General features: G+C 44.0%; 1 protein-coding gene across 1 annotated transcript in view; it reads right to left on the bottom strand.

Annotated features, from left to right (window-relative positions):
* Positions 1–1359: 1359 nt before the first annotated feature.
* NOLC1 (nucleolar and coiled-body phosphoprotein 1) overlaps positions 1360–13408 on the bottom strand; it is a 20241-nt gene continuing 8192 nt past the window's right edge. The window contains exons 2-15 of the mRNA XM_085312171.1: positions 13305–13337; positions 13126–13181; positions 12529–12650; positions 10809–10924; positions 9952–10093; positions 9301–9404; positions 8462–8612; positions 7461–7601; positions 6959–7048; positions 5463–5606; positions 4718–5272; positions 4298–4410; positions 3821–3901; positions 1360–3537 (exon numbers count right to left, since the gene is read on the bottom strand). Coding sequence (XP_085168297.1) covers positions 3379–3537; positions 3821–3901; positions 4298–4410; positions 4718–5272; positions 5463–5606; positions 6959–7048; positions 7461–7601; positions 8462–8612; positions 9301–9404; positions 9952–10093; positions 10809–10924; positions 12529–12650; positions 13126–13181; positions 13305–13337 — 2007 coding nt within the window. The 3' untranslated portion in view covers positions 1360–3378. The remainder of the gene's footprint in view (positions 3538–3820; positions 3902–4297; positions 4411–4717; positions 5273–5462; positions 5607–6958; positions 7049–7460; positions 7602–8461; positions 8613–9300; positions 9405–9951; positions 10094–10808; positions 10925–12528; positions 12651–13125; positions 13182–13304; positions 13338–13408) is intronic.

Below are 13408 nucleotides of genomic sequence, written 5' to 3' on the forward strand. Positions count from 1 at the left end.
GGTGAGAGCCGCGCGCCCGGCTGCTCGCCGGCCCCGCGGGGCGGGACGGCGCCTGGCCGGGCGGAGGCCGAGCCGGAGCCGCGCCTGGCTCCCGCTTCTGGTTCCTTTCGAGTGTCTGGGAACTTCTGCTCTCGAGTTACCTCAGAGGCGGCCGCTGCTCGGGGACCCGCGCGAACCGCACGCTCTCTCTGGGCCCAAGACAAGGGGGAGACAGGGGACTGTCCCGCTCTCAGGCTGCGCGCGCATTTCTCAGGACAGCAAAATGGAAACAAGGGCACAGGGGAAGGAGGACGGTAGGACGTCGTACCAGGGCACCCACACAGGTGCACTCCCCAGAGAGGGGCATCCTGTTAGTCCAGTTCCAGAATTAATCACGGCTCTGCTAAAGTTGAAATTACACTAATGATGCACAGGGAAACTAGGTCTAAATGCTCTAAGAGATGTCTCCCTTTCAGCAAGATAGCAGCAGAGCACCGAGCTATAGGTAAGCCTGCCCAGCAGCTGCAAAATGCGTGTGAAGGGAGCTGGCTTTCTCTAGGCACAGAAAGCACCATGGAGTATGTAGCTGTGACAACAGTCTCATAAAGCATTTCCTCCCCCTCTTCTCCCCTCGCCTCATCGCACTTGCTCCATCAGGTACCGAGACTAATGCCACTCTTCATTGCATGTGCTGCTGAGACTTCAGTCAGTGTCAGAGGACTGCAGCTCCAGATGCAGACAGCCTTAGCTACGGAGTGAGTGATGTCCCAACTACCCTGACAGTTCTGTTCCCCCAAATCTCTCCCTAGAGGCATAGTAACACCGGAAAAATGAGCACCGAGGTATGCAAAACCTCCGTCAGGCCCAAAGTATTAGCAGGTTTCTTTATCCTGCAAATATGGTCCCAGAGCAAGACTCAAAGGACACTTTTTAACCAGGCACATGCAGAATTTTTAGTTATGTCTATTGTTTCTTACTGCAGAGGTTGGTGCTACGTAAGTTATCTTGCCAGATACCATAAAGATAACTTAGCAGTAATATTGAAGAACTACTTATTCTGGCATGAAGAGACTCAATAAAATTCAGTTTGTCTTAGTAAAAGTAAACATTCTTCTACATCCCTATTTTCAAAATCTTTTGCAGAAGGTCACTTGGCTTCAGGCTGCACAGGCACCTTTCGCTTTTGATGGCCCATTATATCCACATAAGCATGCTACTCAGCTGTATGAGCAGCTAAGCATGTATCAGCTGTAGGCAAATACAGTCATACCGATTCACCTTGAGATAGAGCAACACATTGCTTAACACTGACACCCTCCCTTCTCCCATCCTTCTATTTTATACCTTGTAACTGTCAAATTCACATCAAATTCACACAGATTACAAAGGCAGCTATCTTTATTTTCTGAGACACTTGTGTGCTCACACATAAAATACCCCTAAAACATGTAAGTTTTAAAAAAGTTTAACCTTGACAGTTCCAAAATTAAAGTTCCCAATAAGGGGGACAAAAGAGGGCAAATACCAAATCACAATGATTGTTCAAATCCCCACTAGAGGCCGAAAATACTTTCTTCCCACCCTGCTTTGGCCTCTAACCTTAAGCTCTTTGTAATAACCCCGGTCTCCTGGGCCCCTGTGCGTTGCTGCACAGAATCCAACGCTCGGACTGATTGTGCAAGCCTGAGGGGAAGTGCTGAAAAATGCTCATCGAAACAAGTTGCAGCCGATGTGCATGGGGGCGGCTCCTCAGTCTCATCCAACCCTCCATTATCTGACATTGCACACGTATGTGGCTTCCTGTAGCAACAGGGCTCTTTTTTGTGTCACCCTGCTGGGAGTGAATGCAAACATGGAAATCAGACTCGGCATGACCTCTCTCTGTGGCTGGCAGTTTCATGAGATGAGGTGAGCAGAGCTAATAGCCCACTGCTGCCTCTTTTCCTTAATGTGCTCTACCATTGTTGAACTCATATTGTCTGTGGGCTCAACAGACTGCTCCATAAAATTATTTTAAGTTAATAACTTGTCTAACAGGAAAAATAAGTAGTGGGAGAACCATTTTCTACCAGATTTGCGAGTTGCAGCAGAAACGGCAAGGAGGCAAAGTCAAGTGACTAGAGGGAGAGCAAGACTTCCCTTCAACAGCAGCAAGTCATTAGATTATCTCCGTTGCCTATGAAAGCTCAGTTTAGGCCGCAGGTTGCTGAATTTGAGATCCCACTCCTCATAGAGAACTTCTGCTTGAAGCTAATGCTTCAAACCTTACAGCACCAGGCTGTATTTTACTTCTTCCCAAGGACTTTATAGGTGGAAAACAGCTCAAAGAGAGCAAGTGATCCAGCCAAGGGAAGAAATTTAAGGCGTCAGTGTTACATTCATCTCAGTACTTCTTAAGCTGCACTGCACATTACCAGAGAAAAGCATATGCTGGCATGTTAAACGCTCAGAGAGAACAAAGAGCAGCACAACCCTGCAGTCAAAACCTCTGAAACAAAGATACAACAAAAAGCAGAGCTGAGTAGAAAAAAGACAGTTTCCTCTGCCTCTTTAAGCATCTCCACTGGGCCAAAGACCCTTCTTTGAATGTTAGAACCTCCATACAGTCACGAGTTCCTGTACAGCTCCCTGATCTGGCTACATTCATTAATAAAACCATATCACAAGTGCCACAGCACTACAGAACTTGGCCTTTCTGACAATAGCCACAAACTTGCAACCCCAAGCAATCCGATTCCTTAACTACCCTGGTATGTGAAAACAATTAGTTTCTCTAACTACTCTACTTGGTAGCCTCAACAGGAACAGAAGGAGGAGGAGGATGTGAATTTACTGCCAGACAAAACCATAAAAAGAAGAAACAGAAAAGAGGAACCTTGTCATACTCTAATTGTGAACTACAAATGTGAAATAGGTGAGGGGATTCCGGCCAAAGTGTTCAAGGGGGTTGCTGCCCTTACAGTAACCAGTCATAAGCAAGTTACTGCACTTGCAGTTTCACAGATACCTAAGGTTAAACTAGTGGAAAAAGAAATTTGAGATTATGCTACAGAAAATAAGTTCTCTTTCTTTTACTAGATAGGCAGGGACCTGAAATGAAAAATCACTCCCAGCCTTTTAAAATAAGGCTGTACATAATTTAAGTCTTGGAGATCACCATAGTACTGTCCAGTAACATCAGCTCTACAATGGTTCCCTATTAGGGGTCTATACCAAAATTTGCCAGAAATAAATGGGAGAAATATCCAACCATTCTCCCACATCCCCATGTTGGAGCTGCCTGCCCATATGGGGCTGAGGGAGATAATAGTCCAGACAGGATTGATGTCCATAACGTTCACATGCCCATCCAAACGACTCCGGTGAGCGGACGGTTTATGAATTCCCAAGGAGACATTCTCAGTCACTTTCAAATTTGATGGAATTGACTTGGGTTGATATAGTGCCCCCACGGTAGCTGCCCCGTTTTTTCTTTGTCTTCTCATGGCGAAAAGATTTGCCTTTGGTGAATTTCAGGATATTATTAGCCTTCTCACCCCAGTCACCAGCAGCTCCTTTCTGTGAAGGACGAAAGGGGAGAGAAGAGGTTCAGGCCAGCATCAAGGAGAGTAAATACAATGCTTTGCACTTGACCCTGCACTGCAAATCCCACAAGAAGCTGGAGCTTACGGCACTCCATGTTCATGCATCTCCTACCAGTGCTCATGCATTTCCTAACAGCACCTCCTGGTGGAAGAAGTTCCCACCAGTGGACCACCCACCAGCACATCAAGGCCACTCTGATGGCCTGTATTTGCAGGGGCCAAGCATGTGTTATTACTCTGGTGCTACCTAGCCCTACCTTTGCATCAAATGAGTTATCAGCAACACGGGCATCGACCTCAATCTCTTCTTCTCTTACTCGTCGGAATGGAGAGGCTGGCTATTAAGAGAAAGAAAACTTGATACAGTAAGTGAATATACACACGTGGTGTTTTAGTGACAACCACGTTCTCTCTCAGCCCTGCAAATATGGATCCCTGTGCAAGAAACCTCAATCCTTGATAATTTCCCAGATTTGTAACCCTTTCCCTTCTGCACATCTGGCAGCACAGAGATGCTCCTGTGCAAGTCTATCCAATCAATCTTTTTCAGAAAACATTATGCACATAGGTGCATTTTCTAGGGTTCTATGGACAGAGTTCTCCAACTGGCTGAGGAGTGGGCAAAAATACAAACAATTCCTGTGGGTTCAACCCCAATGAAAAACAACACGAAGTACTAGTTCAGGAGGCAAAGATACTCCTCCTACCTGTCAGTATGGTCTATCCTCACTCACCTGTTTCACCTTGGGAAATGTGTGTGGTGTTTTGGCTTTGATCTTTGCCTTTTTACTGTCTGGTGTCTCTAGCTCCTGGACTTCTTCCCTCTTCCGTTTCTTCTGGATCATACCTGTTATATATACAGCAGTAAAATTTCAGTGAGAGTAACTGCCATGTCAGGAAAGGTAATGGCATTACTGTTCCATTAATGCAAACCCAGTGCTGAAATACAGAAGCAACAACCAGTTCCTGCATTACCTTACAAAGAAAACAGGCAGACTTATTCTACTTACAGCTATCTTGGAGCTGTACTACACCAGAGAGTATAATCTAGCAGCATATATAGATTCCACCGAGTAACGTTCAAGTCTCCTGTCCGTGTTTTAGCTCAGCTACATGCTGCCTGACAGACCCACTTCCCAACCAATAGGTAGTACCTCCATTTGCTTTCCCCATCTCTTCTTCAGAGCTGCTTTCACTGCTGCTACTGCTGCCACCAGCTGGTTTGGACTTCAGATTATTTGCTGCTGATGCGGATGAAGCTTTTGCTTTCTCCATGGAAGTGGTCTGAGAACTGTTCTGTGTCCCTTTCCCTGCCTTTTTGGGCTTCTCATCTTCACTGGAGCTATCAGATGAGCTGCTACTGCTGTTAGCAGCAGCCACCTTCTTCCCCACAGCTGCTTTTGTGGTCCCTGTAGGTTTGCTGACAGGTTTCACTGCTGGCTTCTTTTCTTCCTCACTGCTTGAGCTATCAGAGTCTGATGAGCTTGCTTTGGGAGCTTGGGTGCAAGGTTTGGAAACTGGCTTACCCACTTTGCCAGTTAATTTAGTTGGAGGGGCTTTCTTCTTCTCATCCTCAGAGCTGCTGGAGCTACTATCTGAATCAGAACTACTTTGTGCTTTCTTTGTGGTAGCTTGTGACTTCTTGGTTGCAGGGGGTGCTGCTTTAGTTGCAGGCTTCACGGGGGCCTTATTTTCAGAGCTGTCAGAATCTAGAAGGAAATAGCAAAACAGCATCAAGGCTAAGCCCAATTCCTTCAACGGGAAGCTAACATTCAGATCAGCATTGATGCACCACTAGCTGCTTGGAACAGCACTGTAATGATTATACTCTGTTCAACTGCACCCTCAACACCCTGGCTAGAAAAGCACAGTGATTCTCATTTTCTCCTATTCCAATACCTGAGCTGTCCGAGGAGGTGCTGGAGTCTTTCTTTGCTTGTGCAGGCTTGGCAGCTACCTTTGCTGGCTTAGAAGGATTCTTTATCACAGGTTGTTTAGCAGGGGGCTTACTCCCTACCTTCTTGTCTTCCTCAGAGCTAGAATCTAAGGAAAAGGATGCTTCTTAAGTTAATAAGCTTCTGGTGCAAATTATCAAAGCTATCCAATAACTTTTACTTAATGCAATACAGTCAAGGGAGATAACATAACATGTACAAAACACACAGGAAAAGAAAATCAAAGTGTTTTTTCATCAAAGACTGAATCACTAGAGAACTGGCAACAAATAGAGTTTGATGAACCTCTCTGTATGGTCAGGGGACAGTATTCATCTTTCCACATTTCATCCTTGATGGAAGAAGAAGAAATAAGCAGCAATAAGTTCTTCATTACCGCATGCACGAAAAAGCAGGCAAGTATTTGGAGAATAATAGAAGAGGCAGGATATAAGAGATTTGAGGGAAAAAAAAAGAGTACAGGTGTCACCAATAATAAATTCAAGAGAAAAAAATGTGATAAAGATCAAGATAAACAAAAGACAAGAAACTATGAAACAAAACTGATGAAGGGGGGGAAATGAGGAGACAACAGAAGAGAATCTCAGTTTAGCTTGCTTTCTTATGTCAAATACATTTAGCAGCAATCTGAGGATGAGACTGGAGATTTCTACGTACAAATATGCCCTTTGTATTGCACGTCACAATAATCTGGAATGCTGATTTACTCCAACATTTCTCAACATCTTCTTAAGAAGTGTAATCAAAACTTTGTCTGCTTCTGAAGACCAGAGAACACACTTGTTGAAGGGTCCTACCTTCTAGTGCTAGCTGTTTGCAGACAGACAGGCTGCTGTCACCCACAGCTCCTACTGTGGCATCAGAGATACTGAGATGTATAAATCATGAGCCCTTCAAACATGTGGGGACAAAAATGTATCATGTAAGTAGTTTGTGCAGAAAATTCAGGGCTGCAAGATGCCATAAACCTGATCAATAGAAGATACAAGGCAGACTGCCCCCTACTTCTAGGGACGCATTGGAAGGAAACATCCTCTGAGTCTGTTTTGACCTTAGTATGGTGATAGTATTTTTCCTTTTGGAAACTTTACCCAAAGCACATAACAGAAGAAACTGAAAAGTTTAGACACAGATCCTCAAAAAGTATAACCGCTAACCTTCCTGGAGAAACTTCTTAGGCATGATGCCATACCCTTTCCAGCAAGGGTAGACCACTTGTGCATGCAGACCTTTCTGTGCTTGTCAATGGTCTCATCTGTATCCTGTGGCCAGGCTCCATTCTGCACAGCAAGCCGCTGTTCTCCTCACTCACAATTTGTTTGCTATGGAGACTGAAGCTTTCAATCCCATACTCTAAGTATCTCAGCAAATATGCCACTATAGAGTGACTTTCTCAACAAGAACATTAACAGAAATCAAGTCCTTTTTTTCTTGAAGTACCTGAGTCACTGTCCGAACTGGATTCTGCCTTCTTGGCAGTCACAGCTTTGTTTTTGGCACCAGGAACAGTTTTAGCCACCACTGCTTTGCCTACAAAAACAAGGCTAAAATTAACAGACCACATTCACACCAACCCTTTGTCCCAAGATCCAAATTCTTCCAGACATAAAAAAGCTCCCTATTCAGTGCGCCAGTCATTCAGCCAACCCATCAAAAGCCAAGCAAGGACCTTGCCAACTGCAGTAACAGGCCTATTTCATCCCTGCTAAAGTAAATCCCAAAGACTTCTCAAATCAAGGTGCGTAAAGTTATCCATTCTGCACTGCAACAATTTGGATCCAGAACAGTGTTCTGTCTGGGACAATTTCATATTTCTCAGAAACTCCCAGAGAAGCAAGTATGAACATAGGCCAACATAATACTTCTTTTAAAGGAAACCATAAGACAGCCAAGTACTGACTGCATCATGCAGTGCTTCCTTTGTGGCCTCCTCACAACACACCTGCTCCTCCCTTCGCGGGCACCTCCTCTGTCTCATCGCTGCTGTCTGAGGAGTCACTGCTCTCAGTCTTTTTTGCAGGAGCCTTGGCAAGGCCTTTCTTTGGCTGTGCAGCTTGAGGAGGTGGTACAGCACTGTATGGACCTGTACAGACAGAGAGAGAGGTTCAGTTGTAATACAGCATTCAGATGACAGCATGGTAGAACAACTAGCACATTTGAGATCTTTGTTCCAACTAGAATAAAGCACTTCTGCTATTTTGTTCAATTTGTTCCCTTTCTGTAACTATAAAGACGTTAGTTATAATTTGAAAGATTACTTCAGCCCATTCCACTGCTACCTCCTGTCTCTACCATGAATTTAACTCCCCTCTTCCAGGCTCAGCTGAGTCAACCAAAATGGGTGTTCACGTTGCCAAACTGTTTCAGAAGAAATAGGTATTTCTATTGTTGCTCCTTTTCATTTACTTCTTGAATCCTCTGTTCCAGAATTCCAGACTAGTTTAAGTGCCTGATTCCTCACTCAGATCAGCTCCTTACTGGAATCCTAGGAGTACTGTTCCATATTGAACACAGGTCCACCTAGCCCATCAGTTGAACTGAAATTGAGCATCTCTGGATACTTCAGAGAAAAAGATAGACACATAAAGTCCTGTAACTACAGAATAATCAAACCAGAGATAAATTACTTTCCAAATCCTCACAAACAGGAAACTTGCAAGAGGAATGTCCTTAAAAGCTGCCTGAATAGAAAACCCTGGTAGCAAAGGAAGCAGGGTAAGTCAGAATTTCCCTCTCCTCATCCTTTGACAAGAGAGGCTGAATTTCTAGTTTAGTCCCATCAGTGTGCATGGAATCAAGCTGCTGTGTTTCTACTACATTTGGCATAAAGTAATGTGGAGCCTTGTGCGGAGCAAGACTTGTCTGTAGCCTGCACACACACCTCCCAGGATAGAGTTAGCAGAAGTATCTTCCCACACAGCAACAATAGTACTTAGTACTTGCCAGACTTTGGCTTTTGTTTTGCAGCCGGCTTTTCATCTTCTGAGCTGTCAGAAGAGTCCTCACTACTGGAACTTTCCTTGGCAGGTTTGGTTTTGCCTGGACACGATTGAGTAGTTGCAGGTTTGGGTACAGGCGATTTCTTGGGAACAACCTTATTGCAAGAAGGAAGGAAGTACACATTAAAAAAAAAATCCATATCCAACTGTCTGCCCAAGATTTGTGCATCCCTTTTTAACTCTATGACTACTTGTCAGAGAGCAGATTTTGGAAACAAAAGAATAAAGATTACTGAAAATTATCATATCTTAGGAAACATACAATCATCATGATTTTTATGGTCCTTCTATTATCTTCGGCTTCGTGAATCCCTTCTTGGGAGTCCCTCTGACTACCAAAAAATGGCACAAAACACTGACTGAAGCGACTGTGAAATGGCTGCAATTGTCACTTGATTAAACATATCTGTGAACATTCTGTGTTGCAGAAAACATTTTTAACATTCCATAGTGGAAAATCCAAAGTTACGGATAGCTAAGACCAGCTGCACAAAAGTGAAGCCATAAGGGAGACTACAACATGGTTAAGATAAAGAAGATTTTTCAGTTAGAAGGAGCAGAGGAAGTGGTATATAGGCATCGGGAAAGAAAGCCAGTGGATGGAGAGAAGACACAATCCTACCATACAAAGCAAAAAGCCAGTAGGAGAGGCATAATGGCTGCACTCAGCTGCTGGACAGTCTATACACTGGTCTATACATTTCATAGTCCCTGCAGAGCAGAGATACACCCATTCTGACTAATTTCTACAGTCTTCATGAAGTCCTTCTTTGTCTTATGTACCTTCTTCGGGGCAGCCTTTTCCTCATCAGAATCTTCACTACTGCTGCTACTGCTTTCTGCTTTTCCATTAACCAGCTTGGTAGCTACCTGCGCAGATTTATTTCCTTTTAAGACAAGACAAGAGAGAGATCATAAAATATGCTATGGGAAGTAATCGTTAATTCCACTCAGCATAAAGTACGAGAGAGGAAAGAACTATGGGAAGCTAACAGGGGAGATAAAAGCAGTACTGTGAAGCTGCTGTTTTACCCAAATACAAGTTTAGAGGAAGTTTTCAGAAAACTCTCTATTCCAGCCAATCAGAAGCTCCAGGACCAAAGGCTGTTTTTATCGTTTTTAACTTGCTGCAGCCCAGTCCTGCTCGTTGAGCAGAAGACACTGGCAAAAGAACTGCTTCTGCAGTTAGGGTTGCTGAATGCAGCTATTCCTGCAAGAAATGCAGCTCTTGGGACCAGAAGTTTCACCTGCAATCAGTTCTACACATAATCCATGCTCCTGACATAATCCATGTCAGGAGCAGGCTGGACTGGAGTATAAATGACTGACAGAAAGTTTTCAAACTTGCTTTTACCCAGAGGTACAGCCCCCATCATTCTTTCCTTCGTTTTTTTATTTATGCACTCTGACTCATGATATACAATAAAGTAGTACCTGATTTAGGTGTCACCAGTTTTGGTGGCTGTTTCTTTGGTGATTCCTCATCTGAGCTGCTTGAGTCAGAGCTGGAGCTCTCTCCTTTCTTCTGAGGCTGGATTCTGGTTCCAGTTGGCTTCACTGCTGGTTTTGTTCCTTTCTAAACAAAAAGAGGGAAAAATCGATCAGCCCTTGGAGCCAAGAACAGAAAAGAGGCTAAGTAGCATGACACACATACAGGGAGTATGAACAGCTATCTTTCACATATGTTGCTATTTTTACTTGGAAAGTTCACTCTGCCTAAAGGCTAAGGCCTGAAAATCCCAGGACAATGATTTTGCTCCCAGAAGGGAACCCAGAAACCTCCCAGAAGGTAGGAGGATGGGGGACTTCCCTTGTACTTCAGTCCCTAGTTCTACTCCTTAAAATGAGGTAGCTCTGAGCTAGTACTGAGTTCTCTGTTCTCTGGGGACAAAATTAGTTTAAAGGCTCAAAACACTGATTGAACAACTGGTTCATCTCCTCAAGTATACTCTGCCATTTCTCAAGACTTCTCAAATTTATTTTAGCAATTTTAAATCAATCTCCTTCTCTCCAATAAAAGCAAGTAATGGCAGTCTTAGGACAAAAGCAAGGAGCTTTCGGATGTGCAATAGAAAGTGGGTGTGGGACATGACATGAACCTTTCACTGGGACCACTGCAAATGGCAGACCATGCATTACAGAACTGTCTTATTAGTTCATACCTGCACCAGTCTAGGAATTTCATGATTCAGGAAAAGTGAGTCCGATATCAGAGAGAATTCTGCTGGTCAAATTTACTTTTATCCATCACTGTCAAATAGGTATTAAAGAGGCTGGAAAGAAAAGCTGACCTTTGCTGGCTGCTTCTCCTCCTCTGAGTCTGAATCATCACTGGAATCCTCACTGCTGCTTTCTGCCTTCTTGGCAGGAGGAGCTGCTTTTGCCTTGGGCACAGCTGTTATTTTAGCTGCAAATAAGGGACAGCACACACTGATGAAAAGTGAATTCACAGCTTTCATGTACATATATCCCAGACTCCTATGTGTCAGGGAAAAAGTTAAATAAGGCTTATTAAACCACAGCTAAAGTTCAAGACACTGGCCTTCAGGACTTATTTTCTCAAGCAGAGCATAGTAGAAGACTCTAAAATGATTAAAAATAAGAATTCCAGCATCATTCAGTCTTGGTTACACACATTTAAGAGCAGACTTTATGAGCAAAACTTCCACCCCAAGTAGAAAGTGTCCCCACAAATTAAGAGAGTAATAACCAGATGTACACAGTTTTCAGCTTAAAAATACTGCCTAACAAATGTAGACTTCCAAAGAGAACCAGTGCAGTGCTGTTTTGAGCTTCCGGACTCATTGCTTAACTTGTTTTAGCCAAATCTACTCCCTTCTGGTTACTGATTACTTCTTTTGCTCCACATTATTAATAAATCATTTCATTTCAATGTATATCTCTGACCTCCCTTATCAAGGCAAAATCAGGTCCAAGTTCAAATTCAGCCTTAGGTTAGGTTGAAGTAAAGACTATTTTTATTTCTGGGCGTCTCCCTCTTCCTGCCTATTACTCCTTTCCCATAAATCTGCTGTTAGATGCACACGAAGTTGAATATGCAGTGGTTCAGGCAGGGCATAAGAGCAGTTCCAGATTAAAAGGTGAAACATAGCTCAGCACCTGCCTACATGCAGTAGAGGGACTTATCTCTAGACAGCACTAGGACAAAGGCTTGAGAGAAAAGAAGGCAGGAACCTCACACAAGCCTGTTGGTGAATAACAACGCTCGGCATTTCTCTGCAGCCTGAGGATCTCTTCCACAACTGCCCTGCCTCAGACAGATCACAATGCCCATCAATACACAAACAAGCCTAACAAAGCCAAGTCAAGTATGAGTTTTGTCAAATTATGTATATTTTAATAAATGTGCAAGCACATAAACCTTGAATATATTCTGAATCAATTTTCCTACAACAGCAGGACAAGAAACCTTTCTTTAAGGATTCCAGAGGAACTGTGAGTCCCAGGAAAACAGCAAGAAGGAAAAACCATAGAGTACCTCCTTCTCCAAGTATCAGCCCAATTTATAGGCATTCAAACAATTTCACTCAATATTTAAATCAACACAGGCTTTGAAAATACCAAAGCAGGTAAAAGTAGCTCTGCCTAGAAACCACAGCAATGAGCGCTTGGACAGCAGAATCTTGATGTAGAAAATGTAATGAATTTGCTACTTCAGCAGCACCTTCAGAACTCATTACAGCCTAAGGCCTCCACCAGTCTCAGCCAACAGAGCTATATCAAATCACTAAAGGCTTCTGAAAACCTGATCTACTTCCATTATAACTGAATCAAGAAATCACCTACAAATAGGATGAACACATGCTACAGACATAGATGGGAATCATGGGCAGAAGACCTACCAGAACCAAGATCACTTAATACAAACTCAATCCTCGAGAGCAACTTAAATACTTCAGATGAGCCTCAGAAACTGAGCTCTATACCCAGGTCATGAACAAATTTTCAAATACAATGTATGTCTGCCCTAAGAACTTTTACAACCTTTACCTGGTTTCTTGGCTGGGGGTTTCTCATCCTCCTCACTTGAGCTGTCATCACTGCTTGAGGAAGATTTCCTCTTTGCACGAGGTCCATTAGGAACAACCTTTCTTTTTTTGGCAGCAGGAGACCTACAAAGAGAAAGAAGAAGTGTCAAACAAAGTTTCTGTTAACCCAGCTATGTGCTCCCAGCCTTGAGAAAGTAAAATGTTATCCTTGGGAACAATCACTTCCCCAGGATTCTGTTTTATCCTTTGTGTGACAGCACCAAATCTAAGGCTATGGACAGGTTTAAAAGAATAAATCACACTATCAAAGTTACTGTTAAAATATTAAACCCCATACGCTAATCTTGGCCAGTATTCTTCGACATTTTGACTCCCCTACACCATCACCAGCATCCAAGCCCTTCTGCCCCACAACAGCATCACTGTGTGACTTTTCACAGCAGCACTTAACCCACAGGCTTGAAAGTTTTTTCCCCAAACAAGCCAGCAGCAGGACTGCAGATCAGCGCGGACGAAAGCTCAGCTTCGGAGCGATGTGCCCCTTGGACAGATGAGCAAAGCAGCCTCCCGCAAGTCTTTCAGGGGGCAGCACACTTACTTCAGCCAGTAACTAAAGATGTCTAGGAGAGAGGCAGCATTGGGATCCTGGTCTTTCTGCAAGAACACAAACGGAGACCTCGTCAGCCGCTACCACGCTTCAGGACGACAGCCCGCAGCAACTCCTACACTGCCTGCGACCGGCTGGGAATGAGCAGCTGCCTCCCGCAGCAAACTCACCCAGGAGAGAGCACCGCTTGCAGAACGAACCCCCTAACGGCAAGAGCCGAGCAGCCACCCGGGGCGCCGCGCCGCGCCGCGCCGTCCCCCCGCCGCGGGATCCC

Source organism: Rhea americana, unplaced genomic scaffold (assembly GCF_003343005.1).
Source record: "Rhea americana isolate MKP2758 unplaced genomic scaffold, rheAme1 scaffold_36, whole genome shotgun sequence".
Lineage (NCBI taxonomy): Eukaryota > Metazoa > Chordata > Aves > Rheiformes > Rheidae > Rhea > Rhea americana.